This window comes from Labrus mixtus, chromosome 17 (genome assembly GCF_963584025.1).
Source record: "Labrus mixtus chromosome 17, fLabMix1.1, whole genome shotgun sequence".
NCBI classification, from domain to species: domain Eukaryota; kingdom Metazoa; phylum Chordata; class Actinopteri; order Labriformes; family Labridae; genus Labrus; species Labrus mixtus.
Genome location: NC_083628.1, coordinates 10,365,650 through 10,380,984, shown reverse-complemented (window position 1 = coordinate 10,380,984; position 15,335 = coordinate 10,365,650). Strand labels below are relative to the sequence as shown.

Genomic DNA, 15,335 nt, shown 5'->3' with positions numbered 1-15,335 from the left:
ATTTGGACTTCATTAACACAGAGCAGCCTTCAGCTGGCATAAGAAACTTGCTCTTGAGTCCCTCCACAACACGACGTAGGTGATCTTCAGAAAACCTTTGGAGGTGGCGCCATCTGAAGTGGATATTTGTAGCAGGGTCTTCTGATTTTGGCAACTGGGAGGCAAAGAAGGCCTTCAGCTTACTCACCAGCACACCTGAACTCACGATGGACAAGACTGAGAAGTCAATCATATTTGGTGGCCATTGGCTGGTGCCATCCACAAAGTCCAAACGCGGCAGGGATCGAGCAATCAAGTGAATGATGTCAGTCGCTACAGCACGAGTCTCAGCTTGAGTACTACACGCTGTCTGCTTTGCGAGGATGGAGCTCACTGCCTCAGTGGCTGCAGTGACAAAGTTGTCTGATTTGAACTTCACCAGCTCCTCATGTGGGTCTACCTCTGTCTGTGGGGCTGACTCATCTTGGTTGTCCATCTCTGCAAAACATTGACTCAGGAGTCCTGCAGTGCAAACTACCATATCATTCAGAGTGCGGATGCAGGATATGGTGCTGCTTACAAAAAAAGCTGGTTCCTTCGATGGTGGTGTTTCGATGGCCACCGATAGGACAAAATTGACCTTCAGTGCCACTTCTTGGGTAACCAGCTGGGTTAGGTTGTCTGAGAACACACTGGCCAGTCCCTGAACCTGTAAAACCTCGCTGAAACTCTGCGCGAGTGAATCTCCCAAAGAGGCGTAGATGCGCTCCTCAGATACTCCAAATAAATCTGATGACAACTTCGCCTGAGGATGGCTGCCAGTGATGTGCTGATGAACCACAGGCATTACAGCAGTCAAGATAACTGTAGAGACAGACTGAACAATCTGCATACACGTTTCTGCCAATACAGATCTTGTTAGGGAGTCCAAATCTCCAGCTGCAATCATCCTCCACTGTACTGGGCTCAATCTCTCCACCATTGTCCAGACCAGTGGGCAGAGAGTCTTGGATGTAATCACAGGGATTTCACAAATCATCTCAGATTTGGACTGTGCCATTGCAAATAGCAAAATGAAGTTAGTCGAGTAGCTGCTTTTCTCAGGAGTTTGCAATATGCTTTCTGTCGACTAGGTGGCTTTGAAATGACTTTCTGTAGGTGGACATGGAACACACAACTATGACATGGCTTTCTACTATGATATCATAATGGTCAGAATTCCAGAACATCTCATTCATTCTCTGCATGAGCTGCCATGGTACCTTCTTGGTATCTGGAATGTTTACATCCTTCAATTGCTCGTGGTCTTTGTGTTAAGATTTATATCAGATCATCTTGCAAAGTAGAGTTTACCTCCCGACTAATTTGTTATCATATTTACATTTAATGACAAAATTATCTCTGCCCTCTTGTTAAGTTTGTTTAACTTTAATCATTGTAGAATAAAAGTCATTTAGTGTTTAAGCAACTCTTGCAAAATGTCCTGGTTCTTGGACGTGGCACCTGAAAAAAAAACATGTTATTAATCACACCGGTTTTAATAATATTAACTTTATTAATAAAGTTTGTAAAGATGTTTTCTGTGAGAGCAGTCAGCAGAGTATATCACTAGTTAGTCTGATCTGGAAATTGTGACCCAAATAGGATTTTGTTGGCAAGCAAAAGACCTTTAACTTCCTGTTTAGTGATGTCTCTCCACTTTTTCACATTTCCAGCCACTAGATGGCATCATTATTGAAGCGATACTGGCCACAGCATTGACACTAAAATTGGCACAATTTGTTTGATCTTCCCTGTAGACACAAACAATGTATTATCATAAATGTTATATATATATATGTATGAAATATTTAACATGATTAATTACATTTATTGTTGTATTGATGATACTGAAATGGGAAATATTATACATCTGGATAAGATGTATAAGTATAGATATACATTATATTGAGGAATTTGACTGGTATAGCCACAGAAATATTTGTTGGCCCTTTTAACTGCTTTGACTGAAATATCAAAATAAATACAATGACTTGAATTTTAATCATTTTTATGTAGGCTATATTTCTGTAAACCATTCTGTTTACGTGTGGTCGAAAATATGATTAATCTGACATAACAAGTGCACAACTCTTCCAGTTTCTTTATTGTATTTACCAGCAAAACATACTGTGAATGAGAGCATAGCTTAAAGGGGATATATGAACACAATATAAACTAAGATAAACGTTTAAAATGTCAGTAAAACTGCAATAAATGAATAGCAATTAAAATTTGGATTCCTCAGATCACACAGCAGACCAATAGACTGACATATGAAGCTTAATTGTATATTAGCCTCTAAAAAAATAAGTAGAATTAGAAAGATTGCGGTTGCAATCTTGGGGTTTCTTATGTTGGTGGTGCCTCGAATGGATCTGTAAGTAGGTTACCTCATAGATTTGTGGCTGATTTTTTTGGTCATTGTTTTTGTCTACTATCTTGTGGTTCATGGTGCATCAACGTTTCTAAACACTGCACCTTCAACTCAACATCCTGTGTAGGCTACTAAAAGTGAAGGCTCGACTCAGTTGTGCGCTAATGGAGGGTGTTGTCTGCACGCATGATAACTTTTGTAGCCTACTTATCAAAAAGAGTGAAAGACAGAACAGAAAGTGAGGCTATCAAACCCTTTGGGGTGGGGGGTCAATAAAACATCTGCCACGGGTGGTGACCCTTTTGAACCTCCGCCTAAGCCCCCCCCCCCCCACATGTTTCAGCATTCAACCCGCATTTCAATCCGGAGCACCACGTCAGGGTCTAACGCAGATGAAGTAGCGAGTGCGTGAAAACCGAGGCTTGTAAAAGCTTTATTCGACTATCCTGCAGAGACACCCCCCCAACCCCCCCCCCCCCAACAACCATTTTTTTTCTCTCTCTCTCTCTGCTTGTGCGCGCGCAGGAGCAGCAGCTGTCATTGGGTCGAAGCGGGTACCCGCGCGAGCTGGCTGCATATAGCGAAGAGACTATCTTGTTTGAAGATTATGCTGCAGCTCCTGGCCATCTTGTATCAGACAGGATGAGACTTTGAATTTGGGGAGAAACTACGAGTGTTTTGGAGGCCTCCCATCTTTTCTTCAGAGAGGCAGGTTGACAGGATAATACCAAAACAAGGCGCAAAAAAAAAAAAAAAATCACGTCTGCCGCTGTGTGTGTGCGCTGAAAACACCTCATACGAGTTGTGGATTATTCCGAGGACATCGTACTGAAACCATGAGCTGGGGGTCAGAGCTATGGGTGAGTCTCGGTGCACTTGTATGTCTGTTATTGTAGAGGACCTAACGGGTCTACAACCCGCAGTGTGTATCCATGTTTGCCGCTGAAACGACTTTGATGTGCGCCGCTTTGCGGGGTGTTCGCTGTTCAGCCTCTGTGACGTGAGACAACTCATTTGTAGCGCTTAATCACTGAGGCTCATGGATTGTAGCCACGATGACTTGTGATACATTTCGTTTTAATTGACGGTATGACATCATGCAGCTAAGTTGGCTACAGCTAACCATCCATTTCAGTTTAGTATTTTCGCATTTCAGAGCACGCTTTGCACACACCCCCTCATATCATATCGCTGTTGTGGTGCAAAGTTGTCGAGGCTGTATGTTAAACTGTTGCTGTCACATGTGTTTTCATATCTGTGGTAAAAGCTGAACATGATGTGTAGGCTATTTCACAGGCTGTATTGTTGCTTTCAGTAGAGGAAATAGATGACTACTTGTTTTAAGTAGCCTAGGTAGTAGGCTAGTCTGCTGTTGCAAGATTTTGTTTTTAATTAGCCTAAACAAAACAGCAATAGTGAAAGGCATCCAGGTATTTTACTGTAAGTAGCCTTTAAGCTAAAAGTTGTAATTCCATATCGAAAAATGTAAATACTCTGTTATAACTAATAGTCCTGCAGTCAAAATACAACCAGAAGTAAAATAATTAATGCAGAATTACCCTTTTTATGGCATTGTAGGCTTTGTATTAAGGGCAAAGAAAATATCTGTAGGCTATTCATGTTTATCTTATTTAGGCCTACATCCATTTAAATAATGATAACTATTTGGATTTGTAAACAGAAACACAGACTTAACCATACATTTAATTTCTTTTGACTGAATGATTCATCTTAAGACTCTACCACCACATATGGTGGAAGTAGACTTGGATAGCCACATAAATATTTAGTTTGTCGATTTGAACTGTTTTGACTCCCAATATCATGATTAATACAATGCATTGACATTGTACTTATTTGAGATATGTTTCTGTAAACCACTTGGTTTACAGGTGGTCAAAAATATGATTCACCTGACATAACCAGTGGACAACTCTTTTAGCGTGTGCCACCACATGTTAAGGAAATTGACTTATAAGTCAATTTCCTTAACATGTGGTGGCATGTATGACTGTATACAGTCACAGATATATATTAATTTTGTCCCTTTAAAAAAAAAATAGCATGCCTTTTGACTGAATAATACATCTTGAGCTTGTACCACCACACTTGCCTCTGAATCATAAGAATCCAGGATGGCCTTAAATATTTCTCATATTTGATTTGGTTTGTCGCGCGATGCAAAAACCTCTCTCTCAGGGTGAGCAACAGATTACTTATAAGTAGAACCTCAGTGACCTTCCTATATTAAATTCCTATGCGATGATGTCACTTTTTATCCTGCTCAAATTCACTTTTGAGGATTGCTGAACTTCTTACAACCCTGTAGTAGCTCTTATCAAGCCAGCCACTGTATCAGTGGTATTTCCCCATATTCAGACCCTCATGTTAAGGACAAAGTGTTGTAGACTGAAGCATTCGTACGTTCAAGATTACAGGAGGGCTGTGTCTAACTATTTTTTACGACGTGGTAATAAGCACTTGTGGCGCGCGAAATTCCTGTTGTCAAGGGTTTTATTTAAGTGTCGCGTGTTGTTATTTTGTTGCGGAAATGATGCATCGGAAAAGCTGTCATTCTGCCGTATGTGTGCTGGCAAACTGCCTGGAAGAGGTGCTGCCCTGTTGTTACAATGTTCAGTAGATCTTTACCTGCAAAAGGTCCTGTTTTATTTGCTCAAACTTTTTGCTTACCTTTAAGGTAACATTGATTTCTAAATTGAACAATCTTTGCTTTATTTGAATGTACGGACCCACAACACATGGCCTCAAATACTTGAGGTAAAGTTGGACTCTTTATTCCCCGATACTGTCTAAAGTGAGTTGAGTTAGATGTTTTCTTCTCTGTTTATCAGTAAAGGGGTCTGGAGATAGTTAAATAAGGGATGTGTTTTCCTTTCTAAGAAAAGAAGGAGGGGGAGGTTCTCCCCTGAATTCTCCAGTAATTTACCTGGTCCAAAGTTCAAAAAAGCAAACCACCAGCACTCAACATTCTTTGCATTTTAACCAGTGATGTAAGTGTATTTTGACTCTACTCCTGCAACGCATAACTGAAAAAATTGCTGCCCAGGTACTCATGCAAAACATAGCCTAAAGGTATTTCAGAAGTCTGGAAAACATTTGACATTTTTTTTAAAACCCGGCTGAGCGTTTGGGATAATGTATCACAACCAGATGCCTGCTCTTTTTTTTTCGTAGCAGGTTGAATGGAATCCAGACACTTGTTGTTTTAATCCTAGTCCTGCAGTAGAGCTGCAAACAAAGAACAGCGATTCTCTACAGGTGGCTGTTGCCACTGGAGAATGAACGCGGCTTATTTTGTTGTTGCCCCAGTCGAATCAAATAGTAAAAACAGGTACTAAACACCAGCGCTGTTTCTATGACAGCAGTCATGGTTTTCTGTAGAGCGAGCACAGGATGTGGTGGGTTAGGCTACAAGTACCTCTAATAGGGTTGTAACCAAGGAGAACTTGTTATTACAAGTTGATAGATTTGGTCCCCAAAATGTCTGAAATGGTGAAAAAAGTTATTGTAAATATTATCCAGAGTCCAAAAAAGTTATTGTAAATATTATCCAGAGTCCAAAGTGATATCTACATGTGTAATATTTTGTCCAACTAACAATCCAAAACCTTAACGTTACCACCTAACATTGATTTTGAAATACACACCAATTCCTCAAGTTCTTGGGGCTTAGCTGCTTCCCAGTTTTGATAGAGATGCTATAGAGGGTGCAACATGACAGATGAAGGATGAGGTACCACATGCACAACACACTTTATCACGCTCATCCTGTCGTCTTGCTGCAAACAGGAAAGTAAACGATATTTCAGGAAGTGAAGTCACAGTCGAGCATGATTTCTCAACCTCTGTTCCGAGGTGTGAGGTATTGCAAATAGACCTTGCACTGATATTTTATCCCAGTACTGGTGTATTACTTCAGAAACTCCAGTAGATACACAAGAGAGTCTAAGCTGGCCTTGGTCTAACTATTATCTTATTTGATTTGAAATAGCAAATGTTGATTAGGTTATGGCTTGCACGGTAATTGTTTAGGCTTCATAACTACACTTAGTTGACAAGTCCCCAACATTTTGAATACTTTTGCTTCAGCATAAAAGCTTTTTATAGTCTTCTCTTCACTGCACACACTTGGAGAAAGTAGGAATGTTTGCTGCCTTGAAACCCATCACCACCTCTAGCGTTACCAACAAGGTACCAACAGAAGTCATGAAACCATTGTTTGCTTTAAGGACACTCTTGTGCTGAAGAGCTGTCTTTTGTAAAGTCAAATTCAGTCGCCACTGACCTGCAAGAACTCAGAGCATTAAGCACACTATATTCTTCTGCAGAGTACTTTACGGTACAGAGAGATTGCAAAGTCTAGGCAAGTTCTTTTTTTTTTAATAATCATCACATGTGTTCTCAGTAAGGAAGGACCCAGAAGCCTTTCCAAAAGAGTCATTATGCACAAGTGCAACCGAGGAAGAAGGAAGTCAAGTGTGGTGAAACATGTGACTGTTTCTTAGCGGAACAAGGGCCAGAAAATTTGAAATTATAAAGGACTACCTCATAAGAGGCATTTCAGTTATTAGTGCTTGTAGAAAGTTATTACCCTGGTTGATGACATCTCACAAGTACGTCCTCTTGTGGCTTTGGTGCCAGGACTTGTACTCTAACAGCAGATCGGTGTCACCAAACAGGCAAAAGTTAATTTGTCAAGGAAAATGTAACAGATGAAGATATCTGCAGACCAATTAACAGCAGCACATTCTCCCTTACATTAAAAAAAAGAGGAAGATGAAACTTATCCTGTGGCTGTATATAAAACAAAGTTACTACTTAACCTTCCCACTATGACACACCTTGAATGTTTCACTTCATCAGAGTGGTTCATTTGGAAACTGGATGTAAGCTACCCACAGATGCAGGACTCCACTAAAACGTCATAGTCCATTGGAAGCAAAATTATCTTTCCCTGTCACATCACTTAAAGAGGCGACATGGACAAGGTTGAAACTCATCTCAAAGAGCAGCAGGTCAAGGTGAGTCCAACTGCTTGGGAGTCATTGGCACCGGCTTTAGAACACTGAGCAAATTGTGTGGTCTCTAATTGAACCACATACGGTGTCAGTTGAGGCGTGAATAGACGTCGTCTTGCCATTGGGGACAGCTGATGAAACGAGTGCTGCAGTGTGTGGAGTATTTCAAACTGTTGGCACTAGGAGCGAGGCGAAAAATATAAATACAGCAGAGGATCTCAAATATTTGTTCGGCAATATGGCTCAATACACGGAGTATTCCATCTTTTATCGTGAAATTATCAAGGGAATATTAAATACAAATTTAGCTTTTTTCAAAATGTGACAATAAGTTACTAGCTGGATTTGTTTGTTCCAGTTGAACTCCTCATTCATACCTGTAATAGTCCATTGCATGTAATTTAGAATTTAGTTGGACGATGTAAACTGCAATACAGGTCGAGGTTGTTAGGAGCTTTCAACATTAAAAGAAGCATTTCTCAGACGGTCTTATTTACTTTGAATTTCGTTGCAACAAAATTTCCAATAAAAAGGTAACTTAACGCAATATTTGTTTTCCCAATGCTAATTAAATTGGAAAATAAAGATACTACCTAATAACTAAAGTGTCAGAAGAACTGGTCTCTTTTGAGTCCAACCTGTATAGAAGGCAGGGACACTCCCATAGTCCCATTGAGAGGGGAAAGTTGTATCGTCTGGAGAGACCGTTGAAACACCACTTGTTTTCGCTCACATCATTAAGTGGTGCTCCAGTCTTTGCCAGAGGGCCAAAGGCATAAAAGTACAACCAAAACGGATTGCTCTTAGAATTTGTTGATTTCATTTGTAGCTGCATCTCCTGGAAGTGTCGTCTCGAGCCTCAAACAGACTGGCTTTAGACCGACTTTTTCCACTGTGTTCTGCTGTCTTGGCTCAGGCTCCCCCAGGGTCCACTCTATTTCCCCCTGCTGCTCAATTGACATTCTAGGCACCTCCAGGAATCGAAACCCGAGCTAGCTAGTTTCCTTCTGTCAGTGCACTGGCTGGACTCAGAGGGGGTCAGAGACTGAAACTTTTGGCAAATTACAACCGAAACCCCTGCAAGCACCCATTAAATCTCACACTCATCACCACCCACCTGCTGACTCAGTGATACCACCCTGAGCCACATACTCTTCACCTCATTCTTTGAACCTCCAGGATGGTAAAATAGTAATGAATGGATCTGATCTGTAAGCCCTAGACAGCACCCCAGGGAGCGGGTATCAAAAAGAAAGGAGGATGAGGGGGATGGGTGAGGGGGTATTCAAAGCAAGAAAGTTCAAACATGTAAGACAATGGGACAATCCCTTGACTACTTCTGCTTTCAGACTTTCAAGATGTTATCTGGTCTCATATTTGACTGATTACAGTTTGGAAAGCCTATAGTTTTCAGTTTTTGAGTAGTTGTTGTACATCTTAAAATTCATGTTGAATATTTGTGAACCTGTACTGCAAACACTTCCTCGCTTGGTGATGAATAACTTAATTGAAAAAAATAAAAGAAATATGCCAAATATTTTTAAATGTGACAATTCTTGTCATGATGCAAAACATTGACATAATGTTTTAAGATGTATTTTACAGATTTGTTCAATGTTTTATTAATAGTTTAAACCTTTGCCAGTGCAGAGTTTGCCCAGTTTCAGTAAACACATTTACAGATTTAGAATTTTGTGTCACAAACTACTACGATACAGGGTGGTATTATCAACACAATGTATTGTATATTGGGATACTCAAAGCATAGTAATACTTTGTAATTCGTAGTATAATTTAAGAAAAAAACATATTGGTAGAAATGACAAATCTGAATCTGAGGTGGAAAAAGTACCCCCGTTGTTTTATGTTTTACACACTAAAAGATTGATAGACATTTTCTTGATTGGGCGTTTTCTGGAGACATGCGTTGTCCTTCAACTTCCTCCAAGAAAAGCAGAGTTCTGAGCTGTTTTGTCATCTTGTCCCTGAAAAGGTGACTCAATCCTTCCAACCACAGACTGTTGCAGCCTCTATTTAGTCATGCCTCTACTGTTATTTGTAAAGTCTTTGCAAAGCCTCTGATTAGCGCTGCGACAGTAGGAGTTATTCAGGTCTCAGTCATATGAGCTCTGACTTATTGTCACCTGAACCTCACTGCCTTCCATGTTCTTTTAATTGGGGCGACATTGTACTCCTGTAAGTGTCATTTGTTTCGGAGGCTTGTGACAGCATTGATTTTTCTTTAACACCGTAATGGAGTAACACTGGCAAGGAGATTGCCAGGCTGTTTTACAACCATGGAGGACGGTGAACAAAGGGCTGCAATCTTTCTTGCAACATCTCCATTAAAACTACAAATGCTTTAAAGTGTTAAGCCTTTAAGTTTCCCTCATTGTAGAGAAATGTGAAGATTATAAACAAGTGATGTTAGCAATAAAAGCATGCACATAGAGAGACAAGGGTAACTATTTCAAACTACCAAAAAACTAAGCAGGTGGTACACATTCAAAATGGGATGATATTTATTCTAAAGCCTGACTGATATGTAGCTTTGAGACACTAACGCTGTTTTCAAAAGGGGGCGGGGGGGAATTCACAGTGTACTGATATGACTGCAAAAACAGGGAAACATAGCTGACAACATGAAAATAATTCAGTTCCAAAGGAGGAAATGGATGTGACAGCACACGTTTGCTTCAGAGAACACAGCATGTGGTGTCTCTTATAATGTGCTAGAGATGCTTACTGTAGATTTGATCAGCTTTGTGTCTCAGTTCTCCATCTAGGGATGTTACTGAGGGCCAAGAAGCAGTGGGTTTACTGCTTGTGTGACAGCAGTGCTTCGTTTTTTTTGCGCTTCCTTAAACCTCCTCATATTAAAAGGGATACCCCATGTGGTCACTGAACATGTTCAGAACCATGTGAACCGTTTTTAACACTTACTTTATGGCTGCTTAGTGTGAAGAGATTCCAAGCCACAATGAGAACTGGCTCTTACAGCTGCACAGTTACCACACATTTGTCTCCCACTGCTTGGAACTAATCTTTCTGTTGAAGATAGGTCCAACCTTTTTTTTTTTTTATTCCTGCCCACTCTTCGCCTTTTTTTCCTACTTATTTCATTTACTGTTTTTTCTCTTTTCTCCCCGCCCCTCTCATCCCACAGACTCATTGTTTTTTTTCCTTTTCTGTAATTGCCGTTGTTTGAATGATGTTAATGGAAACTTCAAGATAAAGCTTGTTTTCAAAAATGTTGCTCAAGTGTTCTTGATTTTAGATCAAATAGAGGAGGAGTTAACCTCACATTTTTCTTATTATTTAAAAGCTGCGTGGGCCTGAAGAGGCCTCCTAGGGAGTGCATCACTGTGTTTCATTACTGAATCTGCAGTAGCCCTCTCACTAGCTGGACTACCTTGTGCATTTAGGTGTTACTTATAATAAGGCAGTATGTGTGGTGTGAGGACATTTTAAGTGATCAAATGTTCTTATTAATTACTGGCGTCAAACACACAGATCTGAGTCATTCCAAGAAGATCAACCGGCTTGCAGTGTCAGGAAGCCTCTGTAGGAGTGGCATCTTTACTCATCCTGATATGAGTGATGTCAGGGTGGAGTGAAAGGGCTGCCACACAATTCAGAGAACCTGTCTGAAAAACGGATTACGCTGCCAACAAAATCAAGACCCCACCCCGATCATCCTCAACATGATGCTACAGAAATGACACACTCAGTGATGAAAGTCTTCTTCTGAGCCAATCCCTGAGGCAATAATAATAAGTGTTTATATTCTAGCACCAGCATTAAACCATTTGTTATTACCGGAGACAAATAAAAGCTTTAATCTGAAATAAAATGCTGTATAAAAAGTTTACAGGGCTGTATGTTAACTTTTGCTACGTATGTTGATAGTCTTGTAGCATAAAACAAAAACTCGTAGCACGATAGGGCTGGGAAAAGTAATGAAGTTTCAATTGCAATTACAATTTTGGCTTCCCAGGATCAGCCCTTCTCTTTTAATCATCTTGGACTTAAGACAGCAATACATTGGTTTAAACACACCTTCAGCAGGTGGACTTGTTGTAATTGAGATGATAATCCAAGCTGCACTAGTTGAAGTGGCACCGAGCCAAAGCATTTCAGCACTTAACCCATCAGGGGATTCAATTTACATCAAATCACTCTGTAATGTTACTTTTATTCTCTCTCTCTCTCTCTCTCTCTCTGCCTCCCATTGCACCGGTGCGATGAGGTAAAACGATTCACAGCACAGAACAATTTTCTTGTAGCATGTGCAACATATATGTCAAACTGTCCAGCCCTGCTGCATAAAAAGCAGCAGAGAAACTGAAACAACAAAGTGAGGGCGCTGTTAGAAGAGGAAGTGTAGTAGTAGGTAGTTGATGTTACTGGTTTTTCCAGGGCTATTGGACATAGACAGATAACATGCTGCTTGCCCACCACGTGTCCTTTAGAAAAGATGTTTGAATGCAGCTTAATTTGATCAGCACCAGTTAGTTCATGAAATAATTCTAAACACATCATTGGCGTTGATTTGCCTTTATTGCTTGATGCTTAAATACTAACAATTAAATCCAGCATATGTCAATGAATACTTCTCAGCAGGATGTTTGGCCAACTAGTGTGTGAACTTGATCATCTCAAGATGACCAAACCAATCGAAGTCCTTTTGCTATTTTAAGTTGTTGTTGACTTGTGTATGTAAACTTTCCTCTGTAGCAACAGTGGTTTCATAACCTCCAAAAGAGGCCACAACCACAGCTCATGCCCTAAACAAAACACACAAGAGAAACGTAAGTTGACCAGATGAAGTCATACCTCAACAGAACATCTTTTTATGGTAAATTTCTATGCCGGTATGCTGGTATTGCCTGAGTTTACTTGCAGGTTCTCCATGGTATCTCTTAATGTAGGAGATCTGGCATACATTTGCTCAATCACTGGAGCCTCTTAGGCATTACTGTGCACTAAAGTGTTATCAGAAAAAATATTTATTTTAGATTGGAAGACACTTAAGCAAATGTAAAGGAGTTAATGTTAACATTCGGCCGTACTTTTTAATGTTAACATTGAGGGAATGTCATGACCACAGTAGATGCATGCATACTTATTGCCTTATACAGGCCTTAATTACATTTACTCAGTAAGTGTCATTGTTTGAGATCAACCGTTTATGTAATACGAGGTTTCAGAATGGAGTTGTTCTTACTGAGGCTAGATTTGATGTCATCAGCCTGTAGCTGTAGTGCGTAAATAGCAAAGGAAAGACGAGCAGCCTTACATGACATGGACAGAAAAAGGGCAGAGCGTCACACGGATCTATTTATGAACTGTTAGCAAGCCTGACATTCTGGTGTGAGTGTAAAACACATAAAACACAAATATGTTTAATCTAGCCTCTCATTTACTGCCATCATGTCTGCCAGCACACTTAATTATATATTGCTGCCGTTTGTTCCTATGTGAGTTTTCCTCCTTAATATTGAGTTCCTTCACAGTAAATCTGCTGTGTAATTATCTCTCAACACTGACACCTATTGGCAAGGAAGTATAGTAATCACAAAGCTACCATTTTAACCCAATGCAAACATGTAGTGATTATGTTCAAATCATGGGGGGCTTCTTCAGCAAAAAGGTTCACATGAGACATTACTCGAGAGCTCTGGCCTGAGATTCACCCTGTAGATCTGTTTTGATTCTTTTAATAAATATAACAAAGATACATAATGACTGGAATATTTTACAGTGGAAAAATACTATTTCATTCAAAAAGACCCAGCGTTGCATTTTTGTACTGTGATTTCTTGTTACTTACTAGCTGATACAATTAATCCATAATGAGTTGCTGCTAAACGGACCTCAAACATGGTATAAAACTTTTGCAGCTTAATGTGAGAACATGAAGTCAGTAGCAACTCTTTCCCCCCAAACACTCACCCTAACAATCTCATTTTACTGATATGGATTTAGTTACTCATAAATAATAAACTTTAAAGCTTCAACGATGAATGGGAAATTGGTTAGTTGCAAACTTTTACATAAAATGCTAAAATATAGCCTTATTCAGACCTCCGTTTCAAGGTGTGATATTTATGTCACTGTGATGTTTCGCCTTCAATTTGAGTGTTGCAGAGGCTTAATGGGGGGAAGAAGTGATCCCCCCACTATGCCATCTTCGGAGGTAGTAAGGTGAGGTGAGGTGAGGTGAGATTGGCGGTGCCAGCAGGAGAGTGCAGCGCTGTGTGTGTGTACATGTGACTGTGTGACTGTGTATGTGGAGCTGCCTCTTTACTCCTATATGGTTGTGTGCAAAACAATATATTTAAGGATGTCATTTTAGGCTTTGGAAAACGCTGATAGTCATTTTTCACTATTCTCAAATATCTTTAAAATCATACAATGAAAATAATGGGCTGATTAACCAACAATGAAAACTTTAATTTGCAGCACTACCCCTCTTGATTCATTCATCCTTATCCAATAATGTGAACGATCTCCCAGGACAACAGATGGCCAAAGGCAAATCTGCTTTGCCTTGAATTAGGTAATTTAAATTGAGGGATACAGTTTGATTGAAGCCCTCAGCTCGCCGTTGTTGCAAATAATAATATGAAGTATAAGGAGCTCTTAAAATACATACTAAGATGTCTTTAAATCCAGAGAGTGTGTTACGTAAGAGTTAAAGAGCTTTTTCTGTAGAAAAAAAGCAACAAAAACGTGTTTGTGTTTGCTGGTCAGGAGGATTATTCTATAGCATGACGCCGTCCCATTGGTCTGCTAAAGTAGTTAGAGGGAGGTGTAGTAATCAGATTAAAAAACGTCATTTGATCAAGTGCTACTCTGGTTACAACATTTCTGTTGTCCTCAAACTTCATTCTTTAGTTCTGCTTCAATTGGTGGATATGGTCTTGGATTAGGAATCACCAGGATTTATGCCCTTTTCGGAACCGTCCTTTGCATTATTGTATGAAATCTGTCAACAGTTCCTTTGCCTGACTAGGGCTTGTACTTGGTACTCCTTTGAGCGGATTAACTTTGGTCGGGGCTCCTTCTTTATACTTTTTCGTCACATGAAAACTGTGACCATGCTACGCAGAAAAAGTGAGTTTTTTGTATTTCTGGACAGTGTTTACTCTGTGATAGCGGATAAGGAAGAGCGGAGGGAAGAGCTGACTCCTTGTGACGAGTATCTACAGGTGCTACTGCAGATGAAGATGATCAGTGCTGTAAGTGAGCAGAGATTCTTGAGATTTGTTCTTTTTAATAAAAAGCATACAATAGGTTTATCCTGCAACAACAACAAAGACTCTGTTATTTTTTAAAGGAATTTGAATGGACCTGCTAAAAGCTCCTTCACTTCTGAATAGTTTTATTAAAGCTCCTGTGAGGAGATTTTAGCTGGTTATGAAAGAGGCTGACATTTTTATTGATGTCTCTATGTGACCTACAAATGCTACCGACACCATCCATGAAGAGATCATTTCTACATGGCACATTTTAATGCTTGTTACCACTGACACAGGGTAGGTATCAGACAAAGTGAATAACAGCAGGTTCCCAAAATAACTGCCTTTCTTTATATTTTCCGTGGCAAAGATTCAAAGTGAGTGTTGTGTTAGACTGTTAAAAGAAAGCAGGATGAGATTTAAAAGAAAACACTACGTACACATGTACAAGACAAGATCAAAAAGAGCTAAGCAGTACCGCTTTGTCCAGAGTGGGCGCCAAAACAATGGAAACCAGAAGTTCCTCTCAGGAGCTTTCATGCATTAAAGTAATAAAAGCACATAACACCTAATTTTTTGCAGGAAAAATCCTGTTGTCTGATCGTATCATCTCATCATTTATTGACTCCTGGTAAAAAGCCTTCTTAACTTGTAGAT

The 15,335-nt window shown here is 39.9% G+C and overlaps 1 protein-coding gene across 1 annotated transcript in view; it reads left to right on the top strand.

The window, feature by feature from the left end:
- Positions 1 to 2,930: 2,930 nt before the first annotated feature.
- The window catches only part of LOC132992110 (formin-binding protein 1), a 68,948-nt gene continuing 56,543 nt past the window's right edge, over positions 2,931 to 15,335 (top strand). Inside the window, exon 1 of the mRNA XM_061061245.1 lies at positions 2,931 to 3,255. Within this exon, the coding sequence (XP_060917228.1) occupies positions 3,232 to 3,255 (24 nt within the window). The 5' untranslated portion in view covers positions 2,931 to 3,231. The remainder of the gene's footprint in view (positions 3,256 to 15,335) is intronic.